The 21,441-nt window shown below is 42.8% G+C and overlaps 2 protein-coding genes across 8 annotated transcripts in view; one reads left to right on the top strand and one right to left on the bottom strand.

The window, feature by feature from the left end:
- Positions 1-3,128: 3,128 nt before the first annotated feature.
- FAN1 (FANCD2 and FANCI associated nuclease 1) overlaps positions 3,129-21,441 on the top strand; it is a 40,314-nt gene continuing 22,001 nt past the window's right edge. For 2 of the 7 annotated variants that reach the window (XM_055278545.2, XM_055278547.2), the window contains exons 1-7: positions 3,306-3,453; positions 4,062-5,444; positions 7,663-7,803; positions 10,163-10,364; positions 13,704-13,937; positions 18,004-18,135; positions 20,393-20,501. In XM_055278545.2, the coding sequence (XP_055134520.2) occupies positions 4,214-5,444; positions 7,663-7,803; positions 10,163-10,364; positions 13,704-13,937; positions 18,004-18,135; positions 20,393-20,501 (2,049 nt within the window). In that variant the 5' untranslated portion in view covers positions 3,306-3,453; positions 4,062-4,213. Of the gene's footprint in view, positions 3,545-4,061; positions 5,445-7,662; positions 7,804-10,162; positions 10,365-13,703; positions 13,938-18,003; positions 18,136-20,392; positions 20,502-21,441 lie in introns of all 7 variants that reach the window. The other 5 variants (XM_055278546.2, XM_063640256.1, XM_063640254.1 and 2 more) reach the window with 4 other exon arrangements.
- The window catches only part of MTMR10 (myotubularin related protein 10), a 74,944-nt gene continuing 71,776 nt past the window's right edge, over positions 18,274-21,441 (bottom strand). Inside the window, exon 15 of the mRNA XM_055278552.2 lies at positions 18,274-19,770. Within this exon, the coding sequence (XP_055134527.1) occupies positions 19,693-19,770 (78 nt within the window). The 3' untranslated portion in view covers positions 18,274-19,692. The remainder of the gene's footprint in view (positions 19,771-21,441) is intronic.

The following is a 21,441-nucleotide window of genomic DNA, read 5'->3' as shown; positions in this document are numbered from 1 at the left end:
ATTGGGTGTAGCCTGTGCCCTGGCTCTCACTGGTTGGTCTTGTGCCTGCAGGTTTCCCAGGCTGGCATTGCACACTGGTGGCTCTATAGGTCCAGGGTCTCAGGGGTGGCCCTGCCCCAGTGGGTCTCTGGGCATTGCCTGTGAAGGCATTCTCTGCTGTGTCCCCACCTCGTGGCAGTTCTCTGCCTGCATCTGATGCCCCTCAGTCCTTGTCACACTTCAGTCACTTGGATTTCCGGCTGCCAACTCTCTCTTCCTCCTACTGCACCAGCTCAGTCTCCTTTGCGGGCTCCTCCTCACTGCCCTGTCTTTTGTTATTGGAATGCTTAGTCTTCTGACCGTTTAGTTATCTATCTACAGTCAATCCTTTGTCCCATATATTAATTCCATTTAAACCCCAACAACTGCCAAACTTATATTTCCATCCTGACCTGACTTGATTAATCAATTCAAGGATTTTCATCTACAAGCATGTCTAACCAGTATCTCAAACTTACATGTCCGAAACTGAACTCTTACTCTTTCCCCCATCTTGCCAGTTGCTAGGCCAAAGGCCTCAGTTTCCCTTGACTCTTCTTCTTCTCTTGTACCTTACCACCTTTACCATGAGCAGATCCTGCTGGCTCAGCCTTCCAAATATACTCGGAATATGATGAATTCTTATCAATTGCAATGCCAACACCCTGACCCATGCCACCATCATCTCTCCTTAGATTACTGCATCAGCCTTCTGTTTTCCTCGCTCCCTCTCTTGCTTCCCTCCTTGTGTGCCCCAAGCTCTATTCTTTTTTTTTTTTTTTTTTTTAGATGGAGTTTCGCTCTTGTTGCCCAGGTTGGAGTTCAATGGTGCGATCTCAGCTCACTGCAACCTCCGCCTCCTGGGTTCAAGCGATTCTCCTGCCTCAGCCTCCCGAGTAGCTGGGATTACAGGTGTGTGCCACCATGCCTGGCTAATGTTTTTTTTTTTTTTTTTTTTTTTTTTGTATTTTTAGTAGAAACAGGGTTTTGCCATGTTGGCCAGGCTGGTCTCAAACTCCTGACCTCAGGTGATCCACCCACCTTGCCCTCCCGAAGTGCTGGGATTACAAGTGTGAGCCACCATGCCCAGCCCCAAGCTCTATTTTTTTTTTTTTTTCCTTAGGCAGAGTCTCACTCTGTTGCCAGGCTGGAGTGCAGTGGCGGGATCTTGGCTCACTGCAACCTCCGCCTCCCAGGTTCAAGCAATTGTCCTGCCTTAGCCTCCCGAGTAGCTGGGACTACATGAGAGCGCCACCACACCCAGCTAATTTTTGCACTTTTAGTACAGACGGGGTTTCACCATGTTGGCCAGAATGATCTTGGATCTCTTGAACTCATGATCCACCCGCCTCGGCCTCCCAAAGTGCTGGGATTACAGGCGTGAGCCACCACGCCCAGCCCCAAGCTCTATTCTTAATGCAACAGGAAAAGGGGTCCTTTTAGAACTTATGCTCAAAATCTTTGTCTCCCCTCCTGCCATCTCACTCAAAATCAATGTTCAAATCCATACAATGACCTGCAGGGTCATACATCAGGTGCTGGCAAACAGTAGCTGGATGGCAAGTTAGCCAGCTATTTTTGTAAATAAAGTTTTATTGGAACAAAACCATACTCATATGTTACATATTGTCTATAGCTGCTTTCACACTACAATAGCTGTGTTGCCTAATTATGATGGAGGCCACGTGGTCCCAAAAGCCTCAAACATTTACTACCTGGCCCTTTTCGGAACAAATTTGCTAACACTTGCCCTCCATGGTCTGGCTCTCTGCTGCCTCCCCGGCTTTGTTTTCTTCTGCCTCCTCGGTGTTCTTAGAGCCTGCCAGACAATCTTCTGCCTCAAGGCTTTTACATGTGCTGTTGCTGTTTCCTGGCCTACCATGGCCTTCTCTCAGTCCACACCATTACCTCCTTCAGGCCAATGTCAATCTTCAAATGTCATCTTTTCAGTGAGGCCTTTCCTTACCACTCTTTCAAATTGTAACCTTCTCACCCCTAAGATGTTTCTGGCTTTACTGGTCTTCAATTTCACCACATAGTTTACTTTTTATATTTCTCTATCTCCTTCCACCAGAATGTATCCTTCATGACGAGTTCCCCTCCCTCCCATGAAGAATTTCCTCCCATTCCTTATTGTTCACTGACACATATTTTCAGCATCTAAAATGTTACCTGGAATGAGGTAGGCAGTCAATACATTCTTGTTAATGAACTCCCTATTTATGTCCTTATTCTCTTTAGTTTGCTCATTTATTTATGCACTCATTCAACGTATATTTATCAATAATTACACAACGCTAGCCACTGCTGCAGGCAGCAGCGATGTTACAGTAAAGGCAACAAACACAACCGCCTGATCTCAAGAAGCTTGCATTCTAGGTCATTCATGGTGGGCTGGAACACGCTGGTGTCAGTGCTTCTGGGCTGATTGTTAAATTTTCAGGTGTTAGGCCGGGCATGGTGGCTCACGCCTATAATCCCAGCACTTTGGGAGGCCAAGGCGGGCGGATCACGAGGTCAGGAAATCGAGATCATCCTGGCTAACATGGCGAAATCCCGTCTCTACTAAAAATACAAAAAATTAGCTGGGCGTGGTGGCGGGCGCCTGTAGTCCCAGCTACTCAGGAGGCTGAGGCAGGAGAATGGAGTGAACCAGGGAGGTGGAGCTTGCAGTGAGCTGAGATCGCGCCCCTGCACTCTAGCCTGGGTGACAGAGCGAGACTCCATCTCAAAAAAAAAAAAAAAAAAAAAAAAAAAAAAAAAAAAAAAAAAAATTCAGCTGTTAAACACGGCCATATTAAAAGTTAAATAAATCATATAACTTTACAAATAAATTACATTAAAAACAGAAGTCATAAATACTCAGGACGCATCACTTCCTAATGGCTACATTTTATTTCTTGGTTCTTGATGTTATTATTTCAAGGGCATCAGATAACCGGTGATTAGTACTATCTTTTGGAAAACCCAGCTCAGTGGTTTTCCAACTGAAACTCCCTCTCGCTTATTCGCAGGAGTCAGCTTAAGTAGAGTTCCGCGTGTTGGTTGCAGAAGTCGCCTGTCTTTCCCCCCTCACCCCCCCCCGCCCCGGGAGGCTGTTTGCTCGTTTTGACACTGAATGCTCCCCCAGCAAACACGTTTAGCTTGCTCGCCTTTCTCACCGACTAGGGAGAGGAGTCTCAGAGTGCATAGCCGCAGAGAAGACCTGCGGGGGCGTGCAGGGGCGCACAGGCGCCTGCCTCTGCGGGTGGGAAAGGAAGGAGGTGCCCGCGTTTCCGCTCCAGGGCTCAGCCTGCCTTGGCCACCTACGGTATGGGAGCCTTTAACTTGGATAGGAAAGGAGATCGATCACTCGAGCCTCCACTTGCTAAGCCTGTGGACGCTAGACGCGGGGATCGGCTGGGAATGCCTGGAAGCGGCGGCGCGCGGAGCCAGGTGGGAGGTGCGAGGTGGTAGCGTGGGGATCTTGGGTGACAGGGCACCGAGGGAAGGAGGACGCGAGGGCAGCCAGGCCCGAGGTAGCAGGGTGAGTGGCTCGGGCTCAGTCGCGTGGCCCCAGGTGCGCGGCCTTGGCCCCGCAGCGCCTGCCGTACTGGCCGGGGCCTCTGCTCCGCAGCAGAAGCCGCGGTGGTGGCAGCCGGCGCGGGCGCAGCTGCCCGCGGCTGGGGCGTTTCATCTGCGCTGGCGTATGCGGCGGGCATTGCCCTGGGCCACGCGCTGATAGTCTCCATCTCACTCAGAAAAAGTTACTCATACAGTGGTCTTATAAAGGGTCTGAAGTGGTCAAATTGTCCCTTTTTAGAAACGGATAGTTTTAGGTCTTAAAGATGTCCTAGAAATTACCTTTACAAGCCCAGCTCTGTCATTTTATGGTAGGGGACACTAAGATCGCGTACAGAGCTTGTCGGAGGGGCTTGGTCTGTCTCACGCTCAGGGTTGTCTCTTCATTACAGGAGCCCTTGCTCTTTCACGTTTCAGAGTTCGCTTTTCCCCTTGCTGAATTCATAAAAATATTTTTAACTTATATGTGTTTCTTCTTGTAGGAAGAAGAAATTGTCTAGACGAATAACATGAGGTCATATAGAATCCCACTTTTGGTGATTTCAAGTCAAGAAAGTAAAAGTAAACCATTGCTATCTTTCACCTTAAATATCCTGTGTTTTATTGCTCAGAACATCCAGTTTTTCTAATACTCATGATGTCGGAAGGGAAACCTCCTGACAAAAAAAGGCCTCGTAGAAGCTTATCAATCAGCAAGAATAAGAAAAAAGCATCTAATTCTATTATTTCGTGTTTTAACAATGCACCACCTGCTAAACTTGCCTGCCCCGTTTGCAGTAAAATGGTGCCTAGATATGACTTAAACCGGCACCTTGATGAAATGTGTGCTAACAATGACTTCGTTCAAGTGGATCCAGGGCAGGTTGGCTTAATAAATTCAAATGTGTCTACGGTAGATTTAACCAGTGTTACCTTAGAAGATGTAACATCAAAGAAGTCACCACCACCAAAGACAAATTTAACCCCCGGCCAAAGTGATTCAGCAAAAAGGGACATAAAGCAGAAGACCAGTCCCTACTTTAAAAGTAATGATGATGTGGGGTGCAAAGATCAAGATGAGCGGAGAAATCGTAGTGTGAAAGTCATTTGTTTGGGAAGCCTAGCATCTAAATTGTCCAGAAAATACGTAAAGGCTAAAAAATCAATAGATAAGGATGAAGAATTTGCCGGTCCTAGTCCACAGAGTTCCAAAGCCACAGTTGATAAGAGTCTGGTTGATAACTCTTCAGAAATTGAGGACGAGGATCAAATTTTGGAGAACAGTTCTCAAAAAGAAAACGTGTTTAAATGTGATTCTCTAGAGTGTATTCCTGAACATATGGTAAGAGGAAGTAAAATAATGGAAGCCGAAAGCCAAAAGGCTACCCGGGAATGTGAGAAATCAGCCCTCACCCCTGGCTTCTCAGATAATGCGATCGTGTTATTCTCATCAGATTTCACTCTTAGGAATACATTAAAGTCTACTTTGGAAGACAGTCTTGTAAAGCAAGAGTGTATCAAAGAAGTGGTTGAAAAACGTGAGGCATGTCATTGTGAAGAAGTAAAAATGACTGTTGCTTCAGAAGCTAAAATACAGCTGTCAGATTCAGAGGCAAAATCTCATAGTTCTGCAAATGATGCTTCTGCATGGAGTAACGTCCAAGAGGCTCCTCTGCAGGATGACAGTTGCTTAAACAATGATATCCCTCGCAGCATTCCTTTGGAGCAGGGGTCAAGCTCTAATGGTCCTGGTCAAACAACCGGTCATCCTTACTACCTTCGGAGTTTCCTTGTGGTGCTAAAAGCTGTACTTGAGAATGAAGATGATATGATGCTCTTTGATGAGCAGGAGAAGGGAATTGTAACTAAATTTTATCAGTTATCAGGTATCTTATGCCTGTGTTTGTTTTCAAGTTTTCGTTCCCCTTTTGCTGCTCTGATTGGGGCATGATGTGATGGGCAGTAATCTAGTGACCGCAAGGAGTCACTGTGGTGTTGTGAGTACCCTGTGGGAGTGTTCATGGGAGTCGGAGCATACTGGAAGGTTTTATTGAGAGGGATTCATGGAAAAGAGACAAGATTTTGTCCTGGGTGATGTTTACTCCTGCTGAACTTTGGTTATATTGGAAGCAGCTGTTTTTCTTTTATAGGTACATTTGATAGTTAAGAAACAACCTTTTCCAGATTAAAAAACAATATAATGTGACTTAGAAAAGCATACTTTGCATTTTGAGTGTGTAATCAGGCTTTTCATTAGGTTTTGTTGTTCCTCAAAGATGAAAGTAGAATAAAATACAATACAGGAAAAAACAAACCAACCTGAGGCATATTTTCTTTCTCCCAACAACATTTTAGATTCATGGACTGTTCCTTTTAAAGAGGGTGTGGAGGAAATGGAAACTTTCAAGCTGAAATTGGTACATTAAAAATATTAGTCTATGCCTCAAGTCCTTGGCAGCCAGGGGTGGCTCCAAGCCAGCAGTGCAGGTTTGTAGTAAAAGCCACCTTTGTGTCTTTACGGTGTTATTCAGAGGGCCATGATGGCTCTGTGGAACCATGTCCCTGAGGGCAGGAAAAAACATGGTAGTCACACTGTCCTTCAGTAAAATGCGGCCATGTGCGACTCCTCAGTAGATAAAAAAGAGAAAAATCCTGAACATTACTATTGATGTTCAAGAGAAGGACTTCTGTTTTAAATTCGCACAGTGGAATTATGGTATTCCTTGTGTTACTTTTTAACATGTGAGCAATACTTCTCTGGGCACAGCTATGTGTAGTATCCACTTCCGTCTCTACTTTTGCTATTCTCACCAGAAGATGGACGTAATAGCACATTGGCTTTTCTATCCAAACTAGTCACAGATCTTCGGTTGTGTGCTGATTGCATTCCTGTGAGTATTTCAGTGATTGGTGGCTCTGTAATTCCATGTAATTGAGAAATAGGAACAGTTTTCCTAGTGCAAGTTCTGCATATGCATGTGTCTTGCACTCCAAGGAGAATCATGTACAATCTGTTGGTGTGTAGAAATAATTACTGATAATTGTTTTTGCCTTTTTATTTTTTTATTTTTAAGTTCTTTTAGAGACAGGATTTCTGTCTGTCACCCAGGCGAAGTGCAGTGGTGTAATCATAGCTCACTGTGACCTTGAATTCTTGGTCCCAAGCAATCCTCCTGCCTCAGCCTCCCAAAGCGCTGGGATTACAAGCATGAGCCGTAGGCTGGGTGTGGTGGCTCATGCCTGTAATCCCAGCACTTTGGGAGGCCGAGGTGGGCAGATGGCCTGAGGTCAGGAGTTCGAGACTAGCCTGACCAACATGGTGAAACCCCGTCTCTACTGAAAATACAAAAATTAGCTGGGCATGGTGGCGGGTGCCTGTAATCCCAGCTACTTGGGAGGCTGAGGCAGGAGAATTGCTTGAACCCGGGAGGCAGAAGTTGCAGTTAGCTGAGACTGCACCATTGCACCCCAGCCTGGGCAACAAGAGCAAAACTCCATCTCAAAAAAACAAAAAACAAAAAAAAAAACAACAAAAACAAAAAACAAAAAGAAACCACCAGCATGAGCCATCATGACAGGTCAATTTTGCCTTTTTAAAGAAGAAAGGAAAATAAATGTTGGAAATTTTCAAAATACAATTAAGCCATTTTAGAGTTGGCCGAAATTTAAAGATAATCTGGGTAATAGGGAGATTGAGACCAAACAGGTTAATTAAGAAGCTTGGTCAAGATTGCTGGGTTAGAGAGGACTGCCCTACTGAAGCTAGACATTTTTTTTGGAAAATTATTTCAGATTATTTTCAATCAAATCAGAATAATGCATATTAAGCTAAGAGCAGAGAACAAAACAAGAATTCTGGGTAGGGCTTTTCTGAGGGAGTAGAAATGTTGATGGCTAGAAAATAGGGAACTTGATTTTAGAAGTTTTAAAATGACCAATAATTGTTAGGAAATTTTTAAATGTACTTTCAAAATGGTTTATTCTGTAAAATGATGGCCTTATACATACAGTAAGCGTATGTGTATTTCTAAATAGTACATTTATTCACCTTAGGTTTAAAAGGTAAATGTAGTGATTTTCACCATTTTCTTAACTTTATTGCAGCTACTGGTCAGAAGTTATATGTAAGGCTCTTTCAACGTAAATTAAGCTGGATTAAGATGACTAAATTAGAATACGAAGAGATTGCCTCAGACTTAACACCTGTGATTGAAGAATTGAAGAATGCAGGCTTTCTGCAGACAGGTATGACTAGTAGAAGGAGACGTGAAATGAAAATATGATCTGAAGAACTGAGCTTCTGCAGAAGGGTGGCAGTATTATTATGGTGCTCTCCCTGGGGTGGTGCTTGGTAACTTAACTGGTTTTTAATTGAATTTTTAATCTTAGGACAACAAATTATTCATGTGATGCTAAAGCCATTCTTAGCCTGAGTTAGGAATACTAGAATAATGAGAGATGGTCTGCTGCTGTTTTCTTGACTGTGGCAGGTTTAGAACGAAAGTCACCTGGGGATAGACATGTGGGTGTGTGCCACAGAAGAAATACATCCTGGCCGGGCACGGTGGCTCATGCCTGTAATCCCAGCAGTTTGGGAGGCCAAGGCGGGTGGATCACCTGAGGTTGGGGGTTCGAGACCAGCCTGACCAATATGGAGAAACCCTATCTCTACTAAAAATACAAAATTAGATGTGGTGGCGCATGCTTGTAATCCCAGCTATTTGGGAGGCTGAGGCAGGAGAATCACTTGAACCCGGGAGGCGGAGGTTGCGGTGAGCTGAGATTGCACCATTGCATTCCAGCCTGGGCAACCAGGGTGAAACTCCCGTCTCAAAAAAAATGGATACATCCCTTCTTGGCAGTCTCCTTCCAGCAAGAGCTTGACTAATCTTACTCAGAGTCCTCTTTATGATAGAATAAAGCTGGTTGTTTGCAACCCTTATTGCCTCTAAAAACTTCATCTGCCCCGTGTGCACACACATACAGCTCTTCGATTACGTTGATTGCCTTAAGCATTGTTGAATTGCTTTAAGCCTATGTGAACACTAAGGAGAGTCTGTCTTCTGCAGTGATACCTTTCGTTGTCTTGTCAGTAGCATTCGTCAAGTACCTATGTATGGGGTACAAAATTGTACTATATTAGGAAAGAGAAATGTGAGCCTTGGGTTCAAGTTGCTGACATTTTAGACCAAAATAAGCAAATCAGCCAGATGGTTTCTTTGGGGCAGAGTTTATTGTGGGGAGCAGTAAGTGGGGATGAAGCGAAGTGAGCAGTAAGTGTGTTAGGGTGGGGCTGGATGGGGTGATATGGGGAAAGTTGCGGGAGAGGCATAAAAGCTCAGTGAAGGAGCTTGGATGTGAATGGTTAGTGGTGGGACATAGGACCCTCTGCAGAGCAGCGCTTCCCACACATCAGTGCCAGCAGGGTCACCTGGGAACTTGATACTCAGTCCCCACCTGACTTGGAAAATGTGGTGCAGATTCTGTAAATTCATATGTCTGACAGGCATGCCAGGTGACTGCTGCAGGTGAGCCTTGACTTACCTTCAAATGAGCAACAAAACCAGGATCCTAGTGGCTCACTGTGGCACTCAGTCAAGTGCAAGTCCCATCCATGCTCCAGCCCCATGGGACCTGGCTCTGGCTGCCCCTCTCACTTTCTGCCACGGCCACCCAGCCCTCAGTGTTCTTCACCAGGATGAGTGCATTCCTGTCTCAGAGCCTTGGACTGACTTTCCCCTCCACCCAGGTCAGTTTCCACCACGTGGCCACACGGCATAGTTCTCCTTTCCTTCCCCTCTGCCTGGTGTCGCCTTGTCAAAGGTTTGCCTGACTACTGTGTGAAATACAGCCAGCCTCCTGCCAGCTTCAGTTTGCCTCCTAAGTTGTGTTTTTCTTTAGGGCGGTTATTACCACCTGATAAATATGCCTATTCATTTAATTGTTACGCTGGGAGGCTAGCTCCTGTGGATGGGATTTCTTTCACTGTAGCATGCCTGGGGCCTTAGAATATTACCAGGCTGACTGTGTACACCCAATAAATATTTGCTCAATGGAGGAAGAAGGCGCTGCCCTAAATTTGTGAAGCCTTGAAGGCAAAAACCAGCGAGGTCTGACTGAGCCAAATTCCTAGGCCAAGGTTGGTGTCAGGGCCCACAGTAGCTGAACAGGCTCACGAATGCCGAGTGAGTAGGAGAGGCTTGTGGGAAGAAGAGGGCTGATGATCAGTTCTCTCTGACCTGGTTTGAGAGGTCCCATTTTGTAGGGGTTTTGTGATGAGAAAGGCAGGGAGCATATATTCCAAGCAGGTGTTGAGATGCCCAAATCATAATGGCTATCCGGATACGTGTGTCTTTATTTTAGTCAAATTTTCCTTTAGATTTTAGTGAGAAATTCTATTATTTGATAACTTTTAAGAGATATAATAATAGTGTTATTAATACGTTAATAATACCATGTTAATAATTCCACATTTAATGATTGGTTTGGCCAACTAATTAAAATTTTCTTAGTAGCATTTCATTTTATTTTCATCTAACTAAGGTAAATAAAGCTAGAAAATAGTAAAATCTAAAGAAACTTTTTTTTTTTTAAACCATTTCAGAATCTGAGTTGCAAGAACTCTCTGAAGTGCTTGAACTCCTTTCTGCTCCTGAACTAAAATCCCTGGCCAAGACCTTCCACTTGGTGAATCCCAATGGACAGAAACAGCAGCTGGTGGACGCCTTTCTCAAATTGGCCAAACAGCGTTCAGTCTGCACTTGGGGCAAGAATAAGCCTGGAATTGGTGCAGTGATTTTAAAAAGGTTTTGTTGGCTATTGTTACAGTAAAAACATTTAAAATGTTGATAGTGCATATTAACTTATAGTAGATTTTATACTTGATTGAACTGTAATTATTTATTTCAGTTGTAATTAGATTGAGAAGGCTGGAAAAGCCTTAATTGCAATAGCCTGGATTCTTTCTTGGGTTATTATTCAAAATTTTTGTCATAACACCATACTGATTTCCAGGACCAAGAAAAATCGGAAGGCCTTTGGTAAATTATGGTATTTTATTTTCCGAGAAAAATACAGTTTTAAGTGATTCTTATGGGATTTTAGGGTAAACTATTCAGTCAAATTTTTATTTTAGTAAAGTTTTTGTTTACTAAACAAAGTATAATCAGGCAGTCTTAATGTGCAAGATTTCCTGAGTTTAAATGTAACAGTTTACCAAAAACTGTGAGTGGCTTCTTTTGTCTTTGAGAAGCCCTTTACCTGTTTCAGTTGAAAATTACAAAAACTTTTAGAGTTGATTTCTTTCGCCCACGTTATTTATATAATCAAACTATATCAACTTTAGTCTGGGAATTCACTACTGTGGAGTCGAGGATGAAATGAGAGGATGTTTTTGAAAACACTAAAATGATGTTGTTATTTATTTTATATATTTATTTTGTATATTTCAGTTGTTGTGAGCCCATCCTTGTTGGAGAGGTGCTATAAATACTAATCTTTAATGAAACATAGGTATAATAAGGCAGACATTAAGTAAAATATCAATACCAACACTTGAAAAAAGCTTGTATTATAGATTTTAAAAAGTACTTTAATAAATTACATATTTATAATTAATTGACTTGAGAAGTATAGAATCTTCATCTGTGTGGTATGTTAAATGTCTTCTAAGTCGTTTCTTTATCTAATTGTATTTCTTAAGTATTTGATGTTAACCTTATATGTAACATTTTTTTTTTTTTTTTTTTTTGAGACAGAGTCTCGCTTTGTCGCCCAGGCTGGAGTGCAGTGGCGCAATCTCGGCTCACTGCAAGCTCCGCCTCCTGGGTTCACGCCATTCTCCTGCCTCAGCCTGTCCAAGTAGCTGGGACTACAGGCACCTGCCACCACGCCCGGCTAATTTTTTTGTATTTTTAGTAGAGAAGGGGTTTTACCGTGGTCTCGATCTCCTGACCTCGTGATCCACCCGCCTCGGCCTCCCAAAGTGCTGGGATTACAAGCGTAAGCCACCGCGCCCGGCCTATATGTAACATTTTATAGGCAAGTAAACATTAAATTTAGCCACCCTCTGGCTGGGCACAGTGGCTCACACCTGTAATCCCAGCACTTTGGGAGGCTTAGGCGGGTGGATCACAAGATCAGGAGTTCGAGACCAGCCTGGCCAATATGGTGAAACCCCATCTCTACTAAAAATACAAAAATTAGCCTGGAGTGGTGGCAGGTGCCTGTAATCCCAGCTACTCGGGAGGCTGAGTCAGGAGAATTGCCTGAACCTGGGAGATAGAGGTTGCAGTGAGCTGAGATCGTGCCACTACACACCAGCCTGGGTGACAGAGTGAGACTCCATCTCAAAAAAAAAAAAAAAAAAAATAGCAACCCTTTTTTGGTATATGCACTTAGCATAGAACAGATAAATAAGATGAACATATTTTATCACTGACTTTGGACTTGTAGGAAAATAGAATCCTCAAGGCTGTTTTAGTTCTAGTAAAAACCACCGTCCTTTAAGGTTGTCCTTTATTTCTTCATTCTGATGGTAAAGCCCAGCAGTGCAATTTCAGAGTCCCTGCCAGCCCCATGCTAGGGCAGTGCCTGGTGCTCTTACTCTGCTGTTATAATAAAGAAACAGAAAAAGGCACATTATTACAGAAAAAGGCACATTATTTATGCTTTCTTAATCCTTGCAGGAGTCACTGCTTAGTTTTCTGTGTTTAATGCTTCCTTTTGCAGGCTGGAGGCTGTGTCCACTGGGGGCATCCCCGGGACTCTGTGTGGAGGTGGATGAAGTGGGTACTTTGGGGCAGTCTGTAGATGAGTGGCCCTCAGTTCAGTGGTGGTGTGATAGGAATCCCACCCCTTCCCCTTCAACTCCATGTTGGTGGCACTCATCTCTCCCACACCCTCTGGGATGCAGTGCTGCTTTTGGTTTAATAGCTTCTGTACCAGGAGGGTGTGACATCTTTCACTAGCCGAGTGGTTCTCAACTGGGGGCATCTGGCATCATCTGGAGACATTTTTGGTTGTCAGTACGGGAGGTGGTGAAGCTAATGGCATCTAGTGACTAGAGGCCAGGGACAGGACACTGCTGAGCATCCTATAATTTACAGGACAGCCCCTGACAACAAAGAATTGTCTAGCCTAAATGTCAATAGTGCTGAAGTTGAAAAACCCTGCTTCTGATGGTGTCTAAGCTGCTACAGTCAGAAGGCCCACATGGTCCTGGATTTAATTTAGACCTCCAAGCCCACCTTGCAGACATCCAGAGTTGAACTGAATTCACTCCAGTGTTATCCTAGAATAGAGATGCTGCTGGACCATTCTGTACACTAGAGAAGGGGTCTGCAACCCCCAGGCCATAGACCGATAAGTGTCCATTGCCTGTTAGGAACTGGGCCACACAGCAGAAGGTGAGCAGTGTGCCAGAGAGCATGACCGCCTGAGCTTTGCCTCCTGTCAGATCAGCAGTGGCATTAGATTCTCATAGTCGTGTGAACCCTATTGTGAACTGCGCATGCGAGGGATCTAGGTTGTGCATTCCTTATGAGAATCTATTGCCTGATGATCTGTAGTGGAACAGTTTCATCCTGAAACACCTCCCTCAACCCCAGTCCATGGAAAAATTCTCTTCCATGAAACTACTCCTTGGTGCCAAAAGCGTTGACTGCTGCACTGGAGAACAGCACCAAACTTTGGTGTATACATTTGCACCGCATCTTGGTACACAAAATCTGATGTTTTACCCAGAGCCTTTGATAATGACATTTTAAAGAAATACCATTATTTAATCTAAATCATCACTTGAATAAAAAATTGAGAATTGCTTCATGTTGACTAGGCAATGCTTTTCTGAAAGTTTTCCTGGTATTTGAAGCACTCATGACCAGGGTAAACCCCAACCTACTGTGCGGCCGAGGAAGGAAGCACTTGTATGGAGCCAAACCATGTGTGGAACCATTTGGAAATGTACATTCATTTACTCCTGTGTATCCCTGGGTGAGCTCTCAGCCCCAGAGCAGTTAAGTAATGCTCCAGTGTTTAAAATAGTGAATGTCATTTCTCTTTATTTTAGATGAAAATAATTTGTAAAATCTGACTTCCAAATGCTTAAAAAGCTGAAAGTTATTTCTACATTGTACATTTTTCAGAGCCAAAGCCCTGGCTGGACAGTCAGTACGAATCTGTAAAGGCCCCAGGGCTGTGTTTTCCCGGATCTTGCTACTGTTTTCGTTGACCGACTCAATGGAAGATGAAGACGCCGCTTGTGGAGGTCAGGGACAGCTTTCAACGGTCCTGTTGGTCAACCTCGGCCGAATGGAGTATCCTAGTTACATCATCAATCGGAAAACCCACATCTTCCAAGACAGAGATGATCTTATCAGGTAAGATGATGTTAGCTCACTATAATGTCTATGTGTATATTTCACGATTTAGTAAAAGGTTTTATTATTTTTTTCCAGCCAAAATAGAAACATTAAGTCCACAGCCAAAACAGTTTTTAATCTTTTTTTGCCCCATTTCTATGACCATAGGGAAAATGTGGAAGTGTGCTGAGATTATGGTTGCCAAAATCCAAGGAATTTTGAGTTAACACTACAAAAACTTTCTCTGGTTTATGTTTCCAAGTATCTTTGGAAGGGAGTATTTTTTGTTTGTTTGTTTTAATTTGAGACAGGATTTCGCCCAGGCTGGAGTGCGGTGGCATGATCACAGCTCACTGTAGCCTTGACCTCCTGGGCCCAAGTGATCCTCCCACCTCAGCCTCCCAAGTAGCTGGGACCACAGGCACATGCCACCACACTCAGCTAATTTTTGTATTTTTTTGTAGAGATAGGGTTTCACCATGTTGCCCAGGCTGGTCTCAAACTCCTGGACTCAAGCAATCCACCCATCTTGGCCTCCCAAAGTGCTGGGATTATAGGCGTGAGCCACCGTCCTTGGCCTGTATTTTTTTGACACAGACATTTTAATCAACTTGGTTTATGAATATGTTGTTGGCATGAACAAGACTGAAGATGAATATTTTCTTATTAGTAACACTTTAGGTAATGCTATTAATAACTTGTATATTGTATATCATACATATGATAATTAGATATACAGATGATAAATTAGAAATTTTCACTAATTTATATTGGCACATGGATTTAGTGAAAATTTGGTTTGTCCAATAAAAGTAGTTTTTGAACTAAAAGTAGAACTACCATGTGATCTAGCAATCCCACTACTGGGTATATATCCAAAGGAAAAGAAATCGGTATATTGAAGAGATATTTGTACTCCCATGTTTATTGCAGTCTATTCACAATAGCCAAGATAGGGAGTCAACCTGTGTCCATCAGTGGATGAATGGATAAAGAAAATGTGGTACATATACACAATGGAATACTATTCAGCCATAAAAAAGAATGAAATTCTCCATGGTGGCAACATGGATGAGCTCAGAGGACATTATGTTACGTGAAATAAGCCAGGCGCAGAAAGACAAATACTGCATGTTCTCACTCATATGTGAGAGGTAAAAAAGTGGATCTCACAGAAGTAGAGTAGAATAGTGGTAACCAGAGGCTGGGAGGGGAAGGGGGACAGGGAAAGGTTGGTTAATAGATACAAAAGTGCAGCTAGATAGAAGGAATAAGTTCTGTTGTTCTGTAGCAGTGTAGGATGACTATAATTAACAACAGTTTATTATGTATTTTTAAATAGAAGAATGGATTTGGAATATTCCCAACACAAAGAAATGATAAATGTTTGAGGTGATGCCTGGTATGGCAACACATGCCTATATTTCTAGCTACTCGGGAGGCTGGGGCAGGAGGGTCACTTGAGTCCAGAAATTCAGGACTAGCCTGGGCAACATAATGAGACCTCGTCTCTAAAACATTTTCAAAAAAGTTTGAGGTGTTGGATATGCTAATTACCCTAATTTGATCATTATACATTGTATACATGCATTGAAATATCACACTGTGCCACATAAATATGTGCAACTTTATGTTAATTAAAATTAATAATAGATGCCAAACAAATAATGGGATTACAGTATTAAAAAGCAGGTTTTGATAAGAAAGAATAGTGTAGGTCTTACAGAAAAAAAATTTGGATTTCCTTAAAAAAAAAAAAAACACCTTTGATAAGAAAAATTAATTTGGATTTCCTAAAATGTCACTTTTGATTCTTGATTTGGATTTCTGACTCAAATTTAACCAAAATTGATTCTGATATTTGCTTTTAGGAAAGTCCTTTAAGTGTTTCTAGGAAAGCCAGGTGCTTCAAGAAGTAAGTTACTGAAATTTTTGAATCACAGCAGTGTCAGTATAATCTGATTTTGGCCCATTTTACCTTAGCTGACAGGAAGCTCAGTATCTTATTTGTGTTCAATTGGAATAACTTTTTTAGTTGAAATCTCTAATAAGACTATTTATTCTTACCCTGTTTTCAGTTGTCTCATATCTTTTTTACCTTTTTTGTTTTTACTGGCTTTATGATTTTCTGGCTTGTGAGAATGTATACTCTGAAACCAAGTTCCAGTTTCTATACCAATGAACTGTGAACCCACCCCGTGCCTCAGTTTCCGCATCTGTCAAATGGGGAGAATAATAGTATATTCTTACAGACATGTGTGGGGTGCATGGGAAGTGCTTAAAGCCTGGGCTATGGGGAATGCCTACTACATGTTCATTATTATTTTAATTGTCATTATTACTGTTATACCCAAGTTCTATGACAAAACCATGGTTGACAAGTTCAAAAGGCATCTCATATTCTTTCTAGAAAGTAGGTGTGCTGTAAATAATAAAAATAATGAAAACTCCCTTGGTTAAGCAGAGGGCCTTAAGTAAGATGTAAATGAAACTGGATTTAATTGACTTCTGGAAAGGTAGTAGTATTCAATATCTGGTAATGTGATACCTGGCCAGGAAACCCTTGTTGTCTACCTCTGTACTTGAGATAATTTATCCTTTTAAAATTTTTCTCATTCATTCAGTACAAATGAGTGTTGAGTACCTTTTATGTGACTTGGTTAGGGTACGTTGTAGCAGTGAACAAGAGAGGGCCACAGCCATCATGGGGCTATGTTTCCTGGGGAGATAGAAATTAACCAATATTTAAAGTGTGTGAGAAGTGCTGTGATAATTGAGGGGCAGGCTAAAGCAGTTCTTTATAGACAGAGTGGCCCAGGAGAGGTGACATTTGAAGTGGGACTTGAGGATGAGAATAAGGTAGCCGTGTCAGGGTCTGGGTGCCTGCATCCCTGCCGCGAGATAGCATGTGCACAGGCCTTGAGGCAGGAAAGAGCTTGCTGAGTTGGAGGAACTCAGGAGACCCATGGCTAAGATGTGGGGGTGGCCAGGACTGGGTTGGTGGTAGTGGCAGTGGAGAGAAGTGAATGTGTGTGAGGCAGTTTGGAAGCAGAAAGACAAGACTTGATTCTGATGTGGGCAAGAAGGCGAGGAGTGGATCAAGGATGGCTCTGGTGTTTTGCCTTGGATGGGGTGCCATCCAGTGAGGGGGATTGGGAGAGGTGTTTGTGCTGGAGGCATCAATGTGTGGGGTGCTCTTCAGCCGTTTGGTTGAAGCTGTCGTGTGTGGCATTGGACTTGCAGTCAGGAGCTCAGGGAATGGGTCCGGCCTGGAAAAAGTCAGCATTTTGAGAGTCACTGGCATATGGACAATGTTTGAAGCCATGGAACTGAATGAGCAGCATATTATAAAAGAATTAGATCTAAGAATTTGTGAGCAAACTTTTACATTTGGAGGCAATTTCTTTACTCTTACTTTACAGTGTTTGTACATAATGATATTATGTACTTTATGCTTTTCTTTTAGATGTGAGACCAAAATACAATGAACATGTACTCAAAGTGTTAACAGAATTTGTTGGTCAAATGCCTTTGTTTTTTGGTACCTAAGGAGCGATGAAAAATTGTCTTTCTTAAGCTAAGTTGTGTTGTAACATTTCAGCATTGCCATCTCCCAAAGAGCATCCCTTAGTTATTTTGAAATATTCCAGGTAATCTTCTTAGCTTGGGCAGCATCCCTCTGGCTAGCTCTGATTGTAAATGATTATCAGATCTACATCCGACTATAATTCTGACGTCGCTTACATGTTTGCTGTCATATTGTTGAATGAGTGAATGGATGAATGAATGGATGAGTGCCAAAATCAGAAATGATGAGCTGATCCATATCACATTTATAGAATGGAACATGTTATGTAATAATACAGCATAAATATTGTTATCTTTCTAGTTCGGCTTTCTGTATCAGTTCTGGGCCACTCCAGTGATGTAGTTAAGATAAATTATTACTAGAATAAAATTTAAGTGGCCCTCATATTTTAAAAAACACACTTTTACCTTTCAGAGTGAGATCTAGTGGCTAGGATGGGGTCATTCTATAGGAATGCTCATTCTTATTTGGAACTTGGATGGCATTTTCCTCCAGATATGCAGCAGCCACACACATGCTGAGTGACATTTCTTCCGCAATGGCCAACGGGAACTGGGAAGAAGCTAAGGAGCTCGCTCAGTGTGCAAAAAGGGATTGGAACAGACTGAAAAACCACCCTTCTCTGAGGTGAGAGTCTTTCTAGGTGTCTGCCAAAATTTATACATTGACCAAGTTGTTCCAAACACTTACAGTAGTTTTCTTCATGAAGAATATAGTCCTTTTTCTCTGTGGTTAAACCAGCTGTGGAATTGAATTTTGTACCCGCTTTGCCTAGACTGAAAGTGCTGTGTGAAATAGAAGGAAATATCTGAAGGTTTAAAGTGAATTTGATATAACTCAGATCCCTGGGCAACACACATGCCAACCCCATACTTGGCTTGTTGCATGCCATCTGTAGGAGTGTTGGCCTCCCTGAGTACTGGTGAGCTGAACTGAAACGTGAGGGAAGCCAGCAGCAGGGCGGATGTGGGAAGCATGGTAGTTGTGTTCTTCTGAAGGAAATTCAAGTAGGTGTTAAAAACTCTGCAAAAGACAGCTCAAGCGAACTTTCAGAGTTCCAGGTACACAGAACATGATCTTTTATTTTGTTTGAAAATGGTAAACATCTTCAATATTTGTTAAGACATTTTTTCCTTTGTTGTTACATAGTGATGAGAAAAATTAGTATTTTCAGATGCCACTTTGAAAAAATCATTTAGGATATACAGTTGACCCTTGAATGATGCAGGGGTTAGGGTACCGACCCCTCAGACAGTCAAGAATCTGTGTGTAACATCTGACTTCCCAACTACTTAATTAATAGCTTACTGTTGACTGGAAGCCCTACCGATTACACAGTCAATTAACACACATTGGATATGTTATATGTATTATATGCTGTATTCTTACAATAAAGTAAGCTAGGGAAAAGAATATGTTATTAAGAAAATCATAAGGGGGCTGGCACGGTGGCTCATGCCTGTAATCCCAGCACTTTGGGAGGCCGAGGCTGGCAGATCACCTGAGGTCGGGAGTCCGAGACCAGCCTGACCAACATGGAGAAACCTCATCTCTACTAAAAATACAAAATTAGCCAGGCCTGGTGGTGCCTGCCTGTAATCCCAGCTACTCGGGAGGCTGAGGCAGGAGAATCACTTGAACCCAGGAGGTGGAGGTTGTGGTGAGCTGAGATCATGCTATTGCACTCCAGCCTGGGCAACGAGCAAAACTCCGTCTCAAAAAAAAAAAAAAAAAAATCATAAGGAGCTGGGCGTGGTTGCTCATGCCTGTAATCCCAGCACTTTGGGAGGCAGAGGTGAGTGGATCACTTGAGGTCAGGAGTTCGAGACCAGCCTGGCCAACATGGTGAAACCTCATCTCTACTAAAAATACAAAAATTAGCTGGGTGTTGTGGCGAGTGTCTGTAATCCCAGCCTCGGAAGGCTGAGGCAGGAGAATCACATGAACTTGGGAGACAGAGGTTGTAATGAGCTGAGATCGTACCACTGTACTCCAGCCTGGGTGACACAGCGAGACTCCGTCTCGAAAAAAAAAAAAAAAAAAGAAAAGAAAATCATAAGAAAGAGAAAACATATTTACTGTTCATTAAGTGGAAGTGGATCATCATGAAGGTCTTCATCCTTGTTGTCTTTACAATGAATAGGCTGAGGATGAGGACAAAGAGGAGGGCTTGGTCTTGCTGTCTCAGGGGTGGCAGAAGCAGAAGAAAATCCACATATAAGTGGACGTGTGCAGTTTAAACTCATGTTGTCCAGGGGTCAGCTGTATATTTATAAAGAAATAATATTGACTTAAAAATCACAGGAAGTTAGATTACTATAAACAGAGGTTGATAAACTTCTGTAAAAGGTCACGTAGTGAATATTTTAGGCTTTGCAGGCGATGTGGTCTCTGGCACCAACTTTACTCTGCTGTTGTAGTGCAAAAGCAGCCACAAGAAGTACATATGCAAATGAATGAGCCTGGCTGTGTTCCAGGTAACTTCATTTGTGGACATTGAAATTTCAGTTTCATATAATTTTCGCATACCAAAGTGTATTATTCTCTTGGATTTATTTTAACAATTTAAAAACGTAAAAACCATTCTTAGTTTGCAGGACATAGAAAATCAGGTGGCAGGCCCTGGGTTTGGCTGTGGGCCGGAGTTTGCTGACCTTGGTTTAGAATGACGAGTTCTCATCTTACTCCACTGTCTGAGTGACCTAGGACGTGGCAGCTGGCTGTGAGAATGTAGGTTTGTGGTGTAGAAAATTGTACACAACTGAAAGTATTTAGAATATATCTTTTTAAAAGGTAGGAATTCAGTCTGCTTTGTCACTTCTTATTATTGTCTTATAATAAATTAACCAAATTATTAAACTACTGGTATATGTCTTCATTTTAGATGCCACGAAGATTTACCACTCTTTCTGCGGTGTTTCACTGTTGGGTGGATTTATACAAGGATTTTGTCTCGGTTTGTGGAAATACTGCAGAGACTTCACATGTATGAGGTTAGAGCACAGATCCCTGCCCCCCACCATTACTGATGTGACGGCATTTAACATGTGAAGGGACAGCTGTCGGGCTCTCAGCATTTCCTACTTATTTGGTTAGCACACAGTAATATAATGGAGGCATATTTGTTTTGTTTTGTCTTCTTGAGACAGGGTCCCACTCTGTCACCTAGGCTGGGATGCAGTGTCACGGTTCGGCTCACTGCAGCCTCTGCCTCCCAGGCTCAAGTCATCCTCTCGCCTCAGCCTCCTGAGTAGCTGGGACTACAGGCGTGTACCACCATGCCTAGCTAATTTTTGTATTTTTAGTAGAGGTGAGATTTCACCATGTTGCTCAGGCTGGTCTTGAATTCCTGGGCTCAAGTGATTTGCCCACCTTGACCTCTGATGCTTTGACAGTGGGGGCCTAAAGTGTTGGGATTACAGGTGTGAGCCACTGTGCCTGGCCAACGAGGGCATATTTAATATAGGCAGCCCGCTGTCTCTTGGATTAGTAGAGAGAAGATAGGTGAAGATGGACAGCTGTTCTGTTTGCTTGTGTGTTGATGAATCTGTGTCCCAGGATGGCCTGGGGGTGGCAGCCACCATCCTGGAGGGTGCCCCACAGGTCTGCAGCCTGAGCCTGAGTCTCTTTCAGAACTCCTTGTGAGACTTGGGAGGTCCCCAGAAATCTCTGAGGGGGAAATCTCACGTTTCCTTATGCTTCCCTGTCAGCTGTCATAGATTGTCTGGAGATAATTTATAATCACAAATCAGAAATTTGTCATATCCTAAACTTTGTGAAATTGCTAGATTTCACTTTTGTTGTATTTGATATTTCTATATTGAAAATGTTATCTCCAGACCAGGCATGGTCAAAAATATAGATATACAAAATAAGAAGAAAAGAAAATGGGATCTTACAAAGAGGATGTGCTAAGCTGGGTTCTTGGCCTGG

This window comes from Symphalangus syndactylus, chromosome 5, assembly GCF_028878055.3.
Source record: "Symphalangus syndactylus isolate Jambi chromosome 5, NHGRI_mSymSyn1-v2.1_pri, whole genome shotgun sequence".
Taxonomy (NCBI): Eukaryota; Metazoa; Chordata; class Mammalia; order Primates; family Hylobatidae; genus Symphalangus; species Symphalangus syndactylus.
The sequence above is the reverse complement of the archived record's forward strand: the minus strand, read 5'-3'. Positions and strand labels throughout refer to the sequence as shown.